Genomic DNA, 13,872 nt, shown 5'->3' with positions numbered 1-13,872 from the left:
GTTCCCTTCCACTCAAACAATCATAGCCTACGTGCCAACTTTGTCTTTTACACGAAGAAGATTTCTCAAAATCTTTGCATATTATTCTCTCTTTTTTCTCTTATCACGAACACAGTTCTATTCTAAGCTCCATTCCTACCTTTTCTTTCTCCATGCCAAGAAAATTTCATAAAAACCCTAATTTCATAGGCTGCTGCCTTTCATTCCATCATTTTCAGGAACCATTCACATATGGACAGAAATTTATTTCAAACCAATTCAGGAGTTGAATGATATTTCCTTCAGATTAGTTTGGAGAAAATTTCTATCATTCTCATATATATTCTTGTTGATTATCTATCAAAATTTGGTTTGACAGAAGAAATTAAGAATCCTTTTTCTTTCTTAACTTTCCTTGTTGTCTTACATATAAAAAGGAAAGTCTTCCTCCTAACAAATTTAAGAATGAGTTCAAGTTCAAAAGGGTAAAAATACGTTTGAATTTTAATAATGATAACACAATCCTAATTATAGAGGTTCTATCTTATGTTACAACTCATGGTGAGGAAAGAAGAAATGTTTTTTATTATATAAAAAAAAAACATTAACGAACAACTTAAAACATAAAATGCTCCTAAACATAAAATAAAAAAAAGATTTTCACCTTTATTCACATCAGAACAATTTTAAGCTAAAAATAAAAATCACCTTCCAAACCACATTGCCTGTCACTAGCTTGGTTTTTGATATGACAAAGAAGGGCATGTTTGGGTTTGCAATTCAAATTGTGATTTTAAAAGGTGAGTTTTAAAATAACAATTAAGCGTTTGACCTTTAAAATTACAGTTTAGCTTTTAAAATCAAACCCACTCCGCTGATTGCGATTTTAATACACATAATTTTTTACATTTTCAAACCAATGTATTTTTATGGTAGAATATATTCTGACATTCACGGTGTTAGAATATATTCAGAATATATTATGACATTCACTGTATTTACTTGATTAATTTATATTTCCTTGTATAAAGTGATTTGATTCTATAATATTGTCCATTAATTCTTTGATTGTATTTCCTAGTTTATTTGGCCTTATTCAACTATAAATATGTGTACACAGTTTCAAACACACATAAATATAGTATTGAGTCCATACGCATATTCTCCAGTTATTTTAACATTGTATCAGAGCCTCATCATTATTTCAACATTTTAAAAACACACTTTCAAATAATACATTTACTACAATTTGTTTTAAAATCGCACTTTTAATCTGCAAAATCGCAGTATCAAACGCGGCAGAATAATGAGAACTGTGGCATCTCCAGAAAAGCTATATAATAATATATAATAAAAGGAGAAAATAAAAAGAAGAAAATGAAACTCTTGTGAGTCTCTTATTATAGGATATATCCCGTGAGTACATGAAAGAAAAAGTTGCATGCAAGTGTATGATAACAACTCATCACCATATCCATTTACTGAACAACATAAATTCCACCTCTGAAACAGATGAGAAAAAAAAATTCTCACACCATCTTTTCTGCCCTAGAATATTTTTCTATCTTGGGAGACAGAAAGAAACATTCATGCATGGGCAACGGCAAATGGAATATATATAACTGGTCCTTTGTGTTTAATTATTGATCATTATTTTGGATGAGGAATATAGAATAATATTAGCTTGTAAAAATAATTGAATGTGCCCATCCATAATAAGATTCACATGAAATGTGATTTGTTAGTTGCTATAATGCGGTTATCGAGGAAGACGGCCTGCAAGGGCCGGGAGCTCATGCTTATTACTAGGTTAGGATTGAGAATTTTGACCCGTTTAATTAACTAAATCCATCAAATTAGAGTTGAACTATATAGTATTATACCTATGACTCGATATAATTCGAACCCGACACATGACATCAAAGTTGACAATTTTTGACACGACCCACAAACTTGATATGAACCCAAAATGAGATGGTTAGGGTTGAGAGGTTTGACCTGTTTAATTGCCACACGACCCACAAATTTGACATGAACCCAACACAAAATGAGCTGGTTAGGGTTGAAGGGTTTGACCCACTTAATTGTCACACGACCCATAAATTTGACACGAGCCCAACACAAAATAAATTGGTTAGGGTTGAGGGGTTTGACCCATTTAATCGTCACACGACCCACAAATTTGACATGAACCCAATACAAAATGAGCTGGTTATGGTTGAAGGGTTTGACCAGTTTAATCACCACCCCCTATTCATTGCTCTTGGTTTTAAAATTTTTTCGAGAATAATGAATTTTGGGCCTAAAAATTAGGCTTGCTTCTATCAAAAGTAACTCCTCGTTGTGTTGTGATCCTTCGATAAAAAAATTCTGGTTCCGTCCATTGAAAGTCCTGTAGCAAACTTGGGATGGAAACTGATCATTGTCCACCAGCTTTAACCCCACTCCCACTCCACTATTGGGACTAGATGGATCCACATATAATGCCAAATTATGCTTTGATTAGTATCAAAGACGGAGGCCTATTAAATATTCTACTATCAAGTTAAATAATATATATACATTAATGCCAATGATTCTTAGATATCAAACATAGAAGCCCTTTAATTCATTATTATGGAATTAAATCATATATTTTATGTACCCAAAAGTGAGGCCAAAATCCAAATGGTCGCTAATCAAGGGGTTTGCCAGGAAATAGGCCTACATAGTTTAAATTTCCAAGTAAAATAATTATGTAAAGTATTGCCTTTTTAAAATTCTTTATTAATCCCATTTTACAGTTGTAATTTGTGAGATGCCAATCATGCCATATGGTACTTTGGCACCCTGCCCACCTAAATGCCCATCCAATTATATCCTGCACACATGCTACCCAACATCTACTCCTTTTTCTTGGGAGGGTACAGCTCATCTTAGACAAGGCAATCATGATGTCCAATCACTTTTTGGCATAGATATTCTATTAATTTTGTCGTTGGGATTGTTAACAATTCCAACAGCAAATGTGCGTCCTCTACATGTTAATATACACGAGTGGATCTTCAACCACGTCCATAGACACGTCTTAGTGAGAGATACTTTATAGGACCTATACATGTTCAAGTAGGTCTCGGGCAACTCATTATCCTATTTATGCAAGTAGTAGTCCGAACAACAAATTGCTGGAGATTCAAATCCATCCCGTCATAAAAGCTTGCATCCATATAAGAGGCCAAATAATGTACTTATCTCATACAAAAAGAAAACAAAAAATGCTTAGAAGATATGAGAACATGTACTTTCTTCTTTGTAAAGTATTCTTTCCTTTTATCAAAATGGTATATTCGTAAGGAATCCATCTTCTTCTAAGAACAAATTAAAGTATTTTTTTCTTATATTCTATAATGAGAGAGAGAGAGAGAGAGACAAAAAAAAAATTGTACTTTTTATCAAGAAAACCTAATCTTATCCATTGAAGAAAATGGTAATTTATGAAGTGCACGCGGAGGCTGACTAAGCATGCATGCTCCAACTGATAGGCTGCCAACTCTTGGGTGGGATGTAATGAGACATAAATATATGTTTAATTAAATCACCAAACATGAGATCTATAAATATTCATCCCACTCGTCATTTTCTTTATTAAATTAAGTTGTAATCTTAGGTTAAGATTACGTTTAAGAAGTATCTAAAAAAAGCGCCTTTTCAAGAGGAAAGTGGAGGCCAGGACATCGGCAGTACACTTATTCAATACTTTTATAGGATTTAAATAATTTTCTTTTCTGTAGAATGATTAGAATTTAAGGTTTGAGATCATCACTTTTATATGAGTGGAAATATATGTATATTTAGTGTATGAGATAATTGAAGAGATAGATTTAAAAAATTATTATTTCGGCACGATCACTATTAAAAAACACACCTTTTACGGGCGTTTATCGTGAACAAACTTTCCTGATGTGTACTCATATACATCGATGTTGTGATAGGAATGAACAAGAACAAATAAGTTTTGTTCAAAATTTAGGTATCTAAAAGTAGTTCAAAAGTTTAATGGTGTCTTAGCTAAGAAAAAGGTTGCATCCACAAAATTAGTTTCAATGAAGAAAGATTTTTAAGTTGCTTTGAAAAGAAACCTAAAGAAAGTAATGAATTAACTAAAAGGGAGATGAAACTAAATGAATTATTATTAAGGAATTATAATAATTCATTTATAATTTGAATTATAAATGAATTCAAATTATTATTATTATTATTTTTTGGTGGGGGGAGGGAGGTTTCGAAAATTTTAAGGAATTATTATTATTATTATTATTATTATTTCAAAATTCTGACGTGGTTCGTCTCTGCTAAGATCCCATATATCTAATACGGGGAGGGTAGAAATGAGAATGCTTCCAGTAACAAGATTGTAGGCAATCTGGCCATCAAGATAAATTATACACAAAAAAGTTGACACCAATGAATTTTACATCGTCGATATTGCTTTCTGTTATTCAATATGGACGATTAGGACATCTTCGAACATTAAGTGAATTTATGCTTAACCGTCTATATTCTTTTATTAAATAAAAATGCCATAGAAGACAGACGAGGTGTATAGAAGAAAAAAAAAAAAAAAATTGGTGAAGGTGACAAGTAATATTAGTGGAAAATGATAGTGACACTTCCAAATGCAAGTTTAAAGCTTTTGAGTATCAAAGTTTGATGCTCAAACACGCAGGGAATTGCAAAGTCAAAGCATCTCATTGCCCTATTTATGCGCAATTTATCAAATGGATAGTTCTCTCCCTATCACAAGGGAACATTTCTAATATGACCCATAGTAATAAATGATATGTATACAAAACCAATAGAAAGGTTATCCTAGAAGGTAGCATAATTTAAGCATCTCGCACAGTCGTATTGTAACATCCCCAGCCCGTTAAGGCTGAGTTTGCCACTTTTCTTCTTTTTCAACAAAAATTCTTGCAAAGATCTATAAGGTCTATCAGAGTACTTGATTTTAAAAGATACAATAAATGCGTAAAACATTTTTTTTTCAAGAGATTTTATTACAAGCGGAATTAGAAAACATTAGATTTTAGTTGCGGAATATCATATCATTACAATAACTTATATGAAAAGACTTTGAAAATTAATAATTATTCACACCCCATTCCGGCCTCCTATTCCAGCATCCTTTCTACCTGAAAACAAGAAATAAAACTGAATGAGCCCAAAGGGGGCCCAGCAAGTAAAATCCACAACCATAAATAGTTTTACTCCTTGTTCTCAGTTTTGAAAATCGTTTTCACAAATAAATATAATTCTAGCCATATTAATATCTGTATGTACGGTTGCATCTCCCGTAACATATACATACTATTACATCTAGTAATAGATCATCGTTGTAAATCATTTTTATAAATCATCATCATAATGCATCATTATAAATAATCTTTGTAAATCATCATAGCATATCATCGTTGAAAATATAGTATCATTTTCTCATAATAGGGCCCATGTACACTATTACCCCTGTGCACGAGGGTTGCGGGTCCTTGTAACCATGGCACTGAACTGTGGCCTCAGCCATGCCCGACCGTCAATTAACTCTTTTTCTTGGTGCACTCAACGGTCTGTTGATGGAATACCACCTTCTGGCATAGCCTCCTTCAGTGGTTTCGCCTCCATCCGAGTATCGGTACCGAACTCTTCTCATTCTTACTTATCTTGGGGCCAAAAATACTCTCCTCCATACATGTGCCCTTATTTTATAAACATTTATCTCATCTCTTGTACTTTTCTTTGTACTTCTTTTGATGCATCTTAGGGCAACATGTAGGAGGGTTTATCATCATTTTTCTTTCTTATAATCATCATCATTTCTTAACTTTCTTTTCTCAAAATGGAAACCCCTTTCAAATATAAACTTGTTGTACTTAGAAAGCGTTTAAAGAAATAGAAACTTTTTAGATAATTCATTTAGAAATCCTTCATGCATGCAACATAACTTCATAATACGTAAATAAAATAATCATTTACAGTTTGATACAAGAATAAATAAATAGCATGACATGAAGTAACTTTAAAAGGGGTAGTGAATTTACTTACCTCTAGACTGAAGCTAAAAGTGGTATGAAGGAATCTAGTTGCTCCAATATGACTAACACCACTAGTATATCTTTTGAAACTACTTTCTAAAGTCCGCTATCTCTTGTGTTCTTTCTTTCTTGTAGCGCTTGGTCTCGCCCTTTCTCTCTCTATTCTGAGTAAACACTCTTAGAAAGAAGAAAGACCGAGTAAAAAGCGGAAGAAGGAAGAATATATGCAAGAGATGGGAGAGGAGATGAGTGGTGAAAATACTGAAGGAGAAGAGCTCTATTTATAGGAGAAAATCAAACACTATTCTACCTTCAATTTACAATTATACCCTCATTTTACTATTTCACCAACCCTATACTATTTCACCAACCCTACACTATTTCACCAACCCTATACTATTCTACCCACCCTATACTATTCTACCTACCCTATACTATTCTACATTCTTATTCAAAATTCTACCATCCTTATACCTACCATTTACTATCCTATTATTTCACCAATTACCATTCTCTAATTACCACTCTCATAAATTTCCCAAGAATTAAAATCCTTAGCTACAATGGATATTAAAATAACATCATTATCAAAATAATCTATTTAAATAGCTTTGAAAATTCTGGGGCACTACACGTATGAAGTCGGCTGCATAATGATATAAGAAAAGTGTGCGCTAGTCGTATCTGTGTTATCATTTTAAAAAAATTAGTCAGATTGTAATTTGAGTTGCCTATAATTACTTATAAAGCACAATCTGATCATATAATAAAAAATTAATGTGAGACTTAGCACTTATGAGTGTTTTTATAAATCACTCACTCTATATGAGCTACTAATTGTCTTTTTAATAAGTAAACTTTGTTTATTAAGACAATGCAAACTCTTAAGAGCTGGGTGGTTGTGTCAGCCTTTATTGAAAGAGTATTGTTAGGACTACTGTAACTTTTATTATAAGTTTATTACAAACTAACATGGCAGTTCATGTGACATTTACTACATTAACCACTAAACAATTAGACTTGATTATGGACGATGTGGTAAGTGACAAGTAAATTGTCACGTTAGTTTGTAAATTTACATGACACTTATCACATCAGTTAATAGTGATTGACGCGATAAATGTCATGTGAACTATCATATTATTTTGTAAAAAGACTGTAATAAAAGCTGTAATACCTAAGTATTTTTCTTGTTAAGAAGACTTGTACGTTGATCACATTGGTTAAACAGTATGAGGAAAATCATGTCATTTATTAACAATCAAACAATTTTTAATTTAAAACCTTTAAAGATTCATTTCAATTCTGTCAATCATCAATAATCCAAGTGGAAATTAGGATTAATACATATTTTTAGTTTATTGAGTAGTTAATAATTAAGATGATCTCCATATATACGCAATTAAAGGTATGTTAATTAGCTGGAGCCCCATGAGGTTGAAATTGAAAACTTGCTTGACTATGACTCTTTCTTCTTTGCCTTTCCCTTCCTTTCCTTTCCTTTCTGAATCATTCATATTGTGAAGGGCTGCTTCCAAAATCATTGACTTTGTTCATCGCTGTCAAAGAATGATCAATAGGTATATAGAAATAGCTTAGATTTTAATAAACAAAAAAAATAAAACTAATTGTCTAAATCAGGAAGAAATTAAATATTGGCCAGGGTGGCCATAGCCCCTCCTAGTTTTTTTTTTTTTTTTTTTTTTTTTTAAGTTTTATATATATATAAACTAGGTTTGACCAGTGTAAATCCTTTCAAATTCTATGAAATGTCAATGACTGAAAAGTCTATCACTAGTACTGTTCTTTTACGGCTAAATGGGTCAAAAAATGAACCTTGAAAATGTCTTTCTGATATTTTAGAAGATGTTTGTTAACTGCCTAATAATTTAAAATGATAGTAGTTTATGACAACTGCCAAAAGTTGGTTAACTAGTTTTATATTGTGTAAGAGAATTTAAACTCCCACCACAAGCTCTTTCAGCAAAATTATAAAAATTAAAGATTGATCTAAGAGTTGATTGTGACTGTCATATAAAATTGTAAAATAAACTAAGAATAACGCTACTCTTAACACTAGATTTCACACGAGCTTCACATCAACTGATGTAACGGGTGTGAAGCTGATATGAAAATTTAGTATGAAGAGTAGCAAATATTGTTAAAGAATGAAGTAATGCTAGAAAGTACCTTTTTATCTAATTATTATTTTACCATGCTTATGTGGCAATACCAATTAATTATTAATTTTTTTAAATAAAAAATACTACTACATTAACACAAAATATGATAAATAATATAAAAAAAAATGTATGTTTTCTAGCTTGACTCTAAAGAATATTTAAAGAACGAGTTAAAGAGACTTATCCGTTCAATGAGGAGTGCCCCTTCACGAAAGGCAAAGAATGCATATAACTCTCCGTGTTAGACTTGAGTTGCTTGGCCCATAAGCCAAGCATCATATCCTAATAGGCTTGGCCTTGCTTTCAAAATTAATTAGTAGCTAATGACAGAGACACGTGCACCCACAAAAAGACAAAAAAAAAAAAAAACTAAAGCAGCCGCCAGCCAGTCATCTTTGTTAGGACAAAGGGGTTTTTATTTTTTATTTTTATAATTTAATATATTAAATTGACATATATGTGAGAGTATGTGATTTTTAGATGTATTTTCTTTTAAAAAAATAACGCTATTCTTCACACCCATTATTACACTCATTTCATATTAACTAATATGACATGTTTTGAATGTTTTTTTTTTTTAAGTGATTGACGTGAGAAGTTACTTAAAACACGCTACGGTTAGTCGGTGTAAAATAAGTATATATATGATAAATGGGTGTAGAAATTAGCATTACTATATTTAAAATGAATGTGATTCCCTCATTCTTGGCTAATCCTATTAAAAATTAATGTGAGAATCATTTGACTGCGATTGTTAATATTTTGTTCCTGTCTTTTATTTTCTCATTTCAACACAGCAGAATATTTTTCAAACTAAAAGTAAAAAGTATCTTTCAAAACATATTAATAAACAGATTCGCATATTTTAGAGGCAAATATCAATTTAATAGACCTAGTCTAAGTATGTGGAAAGCTACAATGATAAGAAGATGCATTAATTAGTTGAAATGTGTAAAGTTTATCATAGTTAATTATATAACCTAACTCATCCATTTATATCCAATGCAAAACTTGACACATACCCATATAACTTTTTTTTCTATATAATAATAATAATAATAATAATAAAGGAAAAAAAAAAAAGAAAAAGACTCGCTATAAATTTGCATGTTACTTTTCATATTCATTTATCGGCTTATGTCATATGGTTAATTAATACTTATACGACGAATCTTAAGTGATATATTTTAAGTGATTTTTTGGTTTCTAATTTTTTAAGTAATTTTTTTGGTTTCTAATTTTCTAATTTTAAAAATTATTTAAAAAACCTCACATGAAACTTAGGATATTTTGTGCACCAATTCAGGGCAGTTTGGTCAATCCTAACGATGACGTGTCATGGACCCCCAAATGTCATTGGTGCACTCCCGTAATAAAGTTGAAAACAAAGGGTAGATGCCAAACAAAGCTAGTACATAAATGTGTCAGATAGTGAGACAAACACTTGTTGGCTTCTTCCTTTCCAAAAAAAAAAAAAAAAACATTTGTTGGCTTCTCATACTTCTCTCTTCTGTCAACAATCTCTCTCTCTCTCTCTCTCTCTCTCTCTGTGTCAAAGAGGTGATTCAGAAACAACCCAGAAAGCTGAGGTACTTGACTTACTGACCCATCAAACTGAGCCCAGATGGTGCTGAAATTTGTGTTAAATTGCCACTACTGTTGTTATCTTTCATTCAGATATTTCTTTTTTCTTCCTCTTTTTGTCTTAAAGCTACTTCCATATTGGGAGACGGACAAAATCCAAGAAAGATTCTGAGCTGAAAACATTTCTTTTTACACATGTACGGATCCTGATGTTTTCATATCTTTCTGTGTCTTTGTGTTGTACAATTACAACCCCCCAAGGACGCAAGCATGTGCTAAGAAATTAAACCAGTGATATATAGTGTGTCTGTGTGTGTGTAAATGCAAGCAGGTTTTTATCTTACTTTTTCTGTGTGTTGGATTTAAGCTGTTCTTGCTTTTTTTTCTTTTTCTGCAGCGCTTGGTTTTGGTTTAGTTTGAAGAAAAAGCAGATCCTAAGTTTCCGGAACAAGCAACTTTTGTCAAACCAATTCAGGTTTATACAACTTATCTTTGAATTTGTCTTGAAGTTAAGCCGATAGAAGAGTATATTTAATTGAAATAGGAACATAGTCGGTCCGTCGGAGCTTAAAATATCTAAAAGTTTAAACTTCTAAATATATTTATGAATTTATTTATTTAATTTATATTCTAACGTGGCCGCAATGAAAGTCAAATAACTTAATTATTGTTGGTCATCAGGAATCTGAAAGAGAGACTATTATGAGCCTTTTGTATAGTCCTAGTATCAAATATGTAGATGGGGAGCTGAGAAAGAACCACCCTGCAGAATTCATGTTGGACTCAAATATTTACCATCAACGAGAACAAGAAATGCAGCAACAAAACCAGCAAAATCAGCATAATTCTGGCCTAATGCGTTATCGCTCTGCACCGAGCTCATTGCTCGCAAGCCTCATAGATTGTAGCAGCAATGGCGGCGGTACTGTCGGATGTGAAGATCGCCGGTATCTTCCATCCTCGAGCCCCGAGGAGGCGACAATGTTGGCAAGGTTCATGTCACCGTGCAATGATCAGATGGTTTTCCAAGCTGAGCAACAAGTACAAGCTCTGCCAAATCATAATCCAGTGGATAGATCTTTTAGTTTTCTGAACTCTGTGGGATTGGAGGATTCAATGAAAGCAAAGATGGGTGCTGCAGGAAATCGGTCCATTCCTCTTAGGCAAAGCAGCTCTCCAGCTGAGCTTTTTGCTGAATTAACCATGGATAACGGTATTGTTGCTCATCTTTTTTCTTTTATCTATTCGTTTGTTATGCTGAAAAAATTGTGGATAAGCCAAAGGGAATATAGCATAGGATATTATGATTGATGTTCCTTTATTAATTTCTCCTAAATTGGAGAAACTCACCAAAGCTATCAAGGCTGAGTAAATTGATTTTCTCAAGTTGTAGATAGACTTTCTCAGCAACCAAACATATTTTCTTTCCAATCCTGCCTCCTTGTTGGTGAAAAAAGCAGAAGTAAAAAAGGGATCTCTAGAACTTTTAAGGGAGGAGAACTGAATTTTGGACTTGCTTGTTCTTGTCTTACTTTTTTGATAGTTTGTTTTCTTCTCTTACTAGAGTTGTTGTTGGTGGCTCGTTTGCTAATGCTTTTTATGACATTTCTATCTTGATACTCTTGAAAATAGATCGCTGAATGCTTTTAAATGGCTACATGCAGGCTTTGGTGTGATGAGGAATGTGGGAAATTTTAGAGCCTGCAATGGGGAAGCCAGCCCGTCAATGAATAAGTTGAATGATGATTTAAGCTTCTCAGCTGGGCCATCTCCTTGCTCAAGCCATATGTCTCAGATTGCTGAGATTGGGAATGAATTAAGTAGACCTCCGGAGGATCAAAGTTTGGGAAATGCTGCTGATAGCCATCACCATTACATTCCCAGCTTCACAAATGATTCTTGGAATGGATCTCCATTCAATGGTCTAAGAATAACCAGAGACAATGAGGTTAAAGTGTTCCCATCTTCAAATTCATTCGATACTCGGGTAAGCAGTGTTCCCATATTCGCTTACCCTCTCAGAAGTGTCTTTTGAATTTTGCAATGTCCCCCCAATCTATTAAAAGTTGCAATGTGGGTGTTCGATCTTTCATTCCCTTTCAATCCCCCTACTGTTAGGGTTTTATATCAACTCAAACAGCGAACACCCACATTACATTACAACTTTTGATAGTTTTGGGGCAATGTGATAAAAACTATGACAGTTCAAGGGGTAAGTGAAGTTTTTTTTTTTTGGTCACTCTTGCTTTCTGCAGCTTGGCACTTTGCTTATCCTATCAGTGATGATATTTTCTTTTAACAGGATCCAGAACCCAGAAGCAGAACCCATGGATTGACTCATCATTTGAGCTTGCCTAAGACTTCCATTGAGATGGCCACCATAGAAAAGTTTTTGCAATTTCAAGGTTCTGTTCCTTGTAAAATCCGAGCCAAAAGAGGCTTTGCCACCCACCCACGAAGCATTGCAGAGAGGGTAAATCATTATTTCTTATCTATTTAAACTTTTGGGATAAATAGTGATTTAACGAGGTCCGTTGCATCAGGTGAGAAGAACACGAATAAGTGAAAGGATGAGGAAGTTGCAAGAGCTTTTTCCAAACTTGGACAAGGTAATAGTTTACACTAATGATTTGGACAAGAACATCAAAATTTTTCTCAAGGAAACTCAATCTTCTTCCTTTTGTTTCTTTCAATGGCAGCAAACAAACACAGCAGACATGTTAGATTCGGCAGTTGAGTACATTAAAGACCTTCAGAAACAGGTTAAGGTATTATAACAGACAAAAGGCAAAAGAAGTCACGTGAATCTTCATCCAACTCTATCTTCCCTCACAAGAAACATTTCCTTTTTTGTGCAGACGCTGGCGGATACAAAGGCCAAGTGCACGTGTTCAAGAAAAATGAAGCAATATTCGGATCAATCTGACTGATTTGTTTCTGTACAGAGTGTTAGGAAGATGGCGAAGTAGTAAAATATGCTGACACTAACTCATCTTTTTTCAATGCACCCAAGTATAATAAAATGGTAGAAGCTTGTGGGTGTGGAATATTTATCTTCTTTGGAATATTTATCTCCGTTGTAAGATCAAGAAGAAGATAAATTGTATAGCAAAGGTTTCAAACCATTAGACTTGTGTGCTATTTACCATGTTCAGCTGAGAAATTCAATCAAGTAGGCCATCTCACACATGTAATCCAAGCCCTATATAAAAAAAAAAAAAAAAAAAAAAAAAATCATATGGTTTGGACCCCAGAAAACTCCAAAAAAAAAAAGTTCATAGACTTTTAAAGCCAAAATCCAAGTTGACTCCCAAAAACTCTGAATATATATATATATAGAGAGAGAGAGATGGCCGGGTTATCACTAGAGTTAATTACTTTAGTTGTTAGTACGTGGCTACTAGGCTGTCACACAGGCTATGCCTACATTGATAGCTAGACCACATAAAACTTGCTAAATTGTTAGGTTGGCTAGTTGTTTTATTTTATTTTATTTATTAATTTGGTGTGGGCATGTGATTAAGTGAAAGTAATGCCAAGTGACTTTGCTCCTATCTCAATCTGAAGGCGACGCTTTGCTCATGACTTTGGCCATTGACAAAGGCACCTTTATTTGAATGGGTGTGTGCCTCCTTGATTGTCAACAAATCCTTCTCCTTAAAGAATGGTTCGCTTTGAAGGTTTCAAGATGTGTTAATTTTTGGGCACACTTAGTTATTAAATGGGTTGCTTTTCACGTAAGATTTGGAAGCATTCCAAAAAATTCCCCATTTCTTTCCTCTCTAAAGATTAAGAGTTGCAAAGACTCTCCTCTTTGTAATCCTTTCTTCCTTTTCCTTATTGACTGAAAAAAAAAAGTGAAAGCAAATGCCAAGTTTTATTTTTTATTTTTTGAAAAGAAAACATAGAATTGGTTACTCATTCAGTTGTTTGTAAAACAATTTGTATCTGATCATCTAAGAAAGTTCATATTTTTTTTTTCACTCAACTTATGCATAAACTTCTATCTATTTAAGGAATAATTAAAAAAAAGTTGCATCCTCTCCTCCTAATCGGCC

General features: G+C 33.2%; 1 protein-coding gene across 2 annotated transcripts; it reads left to right on the top strand.

Moving 5' to 3' along the window:
* Positions 1-9,701: 9,701 nt before the first annotated feature.
* LOC132189536 (transcription factor bHLH130) lies at positions 9,702-12,774 on the top strand. 2 transcript variants are annotated; one of them, XM_059604287.2, is made up of 9 exons: positions 9,702-9,819; positions 9,942-10,011; positions 10,212-10,289; positions 10,496-11,027; positions 11,479-11,801; positions 12,117-12,287; positions 12,358-12,423; positions 12,514-12,582; positions 12,673-12,774. In XM_059604287.2, exons 4-9 carry the CDS (start codon positions 10,517-10,519, stop codon positions 12,742-12,744), a joined length of 1,212 nt encoding a protein of 403 aa, XP_059460270.2. In that variant the 5' UTR covers positions 9,702-9,819; positions 9,942-10,011; positions 10,212-10,289; positions 10,496-10,516; the 3' UTR covers positions 12,745-12,774. The 2 variants fall into 2 exon arrangements, with proteins under 2 accessions (XP_059460270.2, XP_059460263.2); XM_059604280.2 differs by lacking the exon at positions 9,942-10,011.
* Positions 12,775-13,872: the final 1,098 nt, after the last annotated feature.

The sequence above is a fragment of the Corylus avellana genome, chromosome 2 (assembly GCF_965113065.1).
Source record: "Corylus avellana chromosome 2, dhCorAvel1.hap1.2, whole genome shotgun sequence".
Lineage (NCBI taxonomy): Eukaryota > Viridiplantae > Streptophyta > Magnoliopsida > Fagales > Betulaceae > Corylus > Corylus avellana.
This window is presented reverse-complemented; position numbering and strand designations above follow the sequence as displayed.

Excerpts from the sequence above, each read along its gene's own strand:
- LOC132189536 (XM_059604280.2), top strand. The coding sequence starts at position 10,517 with ATGAGCCTTTTGTATAGTCCTAGTATCAAATATGTAGATGGGGAGCTG. Across the intron at positions 11,028-11,478 it reads TGAATTAACCATGGATAACG|GCTTTGGTGTGATGAGGAAT; the intron begins GTATTGTTGCTC and ends GGCTACATGCAG. Across the intron at positions 12,424-12,513 it reads TTTTTCCAAACTTGGACAAG|CAAACAAACACAGCAGACAT; the intron begins GTAATAGTTTAC and ends TTTCAATGGCAG.